Source organism: Olea europaea, unplaced genomic scaffold (genome assembly GCF_002742605.1).
Source record: "Olea europaea var. sylvestris unplaced genomic scaffold, O_europaea_v1 scaffold2312, whole genome shotgun sequence".
Classification (NCBI taxonomy): Eukaryota; Viridiplantae; Streptophyta; class Magnoliopsida; order Lamiales; family Oleaceae; genus Olea; species Olea europaea.
The window spans coordinates 91,062-92,299 of NW_019241216.1; the positions used below are offsets into that span (position 1 = coordinate 91,062).

At 42.6% G+C, this 1,238-nt stretch overlaps 1 protein-coding gene across 1 annotated transcript; it reads left to right on the plus strand.

The window, feature by feature from the left end:
* Nucleotides 1–7: 7 nt before the first annotated feature.
* Nucleotides 8–623, plus strand: LOC111381491 (histone H3.2). Its single transcript, XM_023005276.1, has one exon. The coding sequence runs from the start codon at nucleotides 70–72 to the stop codon at nucleotides 478–480; it is 411 nt and encodes a 136-aa protein (XP_022861044.1). The 5' UTR covers nucleotides 8–69; the 3' UTR covers nucleotides 481–623.
* The last annotated feature ends 615 nt before the right edge of the window (nucleotides 624–1,238 follow it).

Here is a 1,238-nt window from a genome sequence, read left to right on the forward strand (position 1 = left end):
AAATCTCAACCTGATAATTCATCTTTTCATTTCAATTTCTGCTGAATAATAACTCATTCTTGATCATACATGGCTCGTACCAAGCAAACCGCTCGCAAATCCACCGGCGGTAAGGCACCACGGAAGCAGCTAGCTACCAAGGCAGCCCGCAAATCAGCCCCTGCTACTGGTGGAGTCAAGAAGCCTCACCGCTTCCGCCCCGGGACAGTCGCTCTCCGTGAAATTCGCAAGTACCAGAAATCTACTGAGCTTCTCATCCGCAAACTGCCCTTCCAGAGGTTGGTCCGTGAAATTGCGCAGGACTTTAAGACTGATCTGAGATTCCAGAGCTCAGCTGTGGCGGCACTCCAAGAGGCTGCCGAGGCTTACCTGGTTGGGCTTTTTGAGGACACTAATTTATGTGCCATTCATGCTAAGAGGGTTACTATTATGCCTAAGGATATTCAGTTGGCCAGGAGGATTCGGGGTGAAAGGGCATAGTTTCAATTCTTGTTTGCTTGGAAGGGTTGTTTAGTTTTTGTAGACTTGTATTGATTATGAAGGATTTGTGATTCTACCCTCTTATTTTCACCTTCTCAATGAAATTTGAGCTTTACTGTTATAATCCCATTTGCATTCTTATTCGAGTTTGAGTAACCTTTGTTCAGAAAACAAAATTGATTTGAGTTTCGCTTTACACGAGTTATTAGCCCCCGACCCGGCGTTATCTTTGCTTGCATCCTCAAGTGACCTGGCCCAAATGGTTCACTGACGGGGCTTGCCTTGAATAAAAGGGATCAGCGTTTGGACCATGAAGCACTATAGTAGTAATAACTCTTCTTTATATATAGCTATAATCTCATTGTTCATTTTCTTTTGTACTCTACCTGCAGCAGCTAAGACCAAGCAGTTATATTTACATGAGTGAAATTGGTACTTTTCCAGCTCCATATGGCCATATCTATGCCGAGGGTGTTTAATATTTGTTATGGCCCAAGGTATTCTATCCAACCAAAAGACTTCTCCTAAAGCTCCATATAGGAGAATGGCCGCTGTAGCATAGGCTTGTTACCCCTCCAGAGCAATGTAGGTTTCTTATTACATAATCAGGCTGTCAATAGAAATGTTTATAGATCAATTTGGATCACATATCAGACCAGTGTAATACACAATTAATGCTTAAGATGTAATCAGACCAATCTCTAGTTGATTGTATTGGGCTGTGATGCCAAAATTGCCTTTTGTGTGTCCAATCCATT

Excerpts from the sequence above, each read along its gene's own strand:
- LOC111381491 (XM_023005276.1), top strand. The coding sequence starts at position 70 with ATGGCTCGTACCAAGCAAACCGCTCGCAAATCCACCGGCGGTAAGGCA.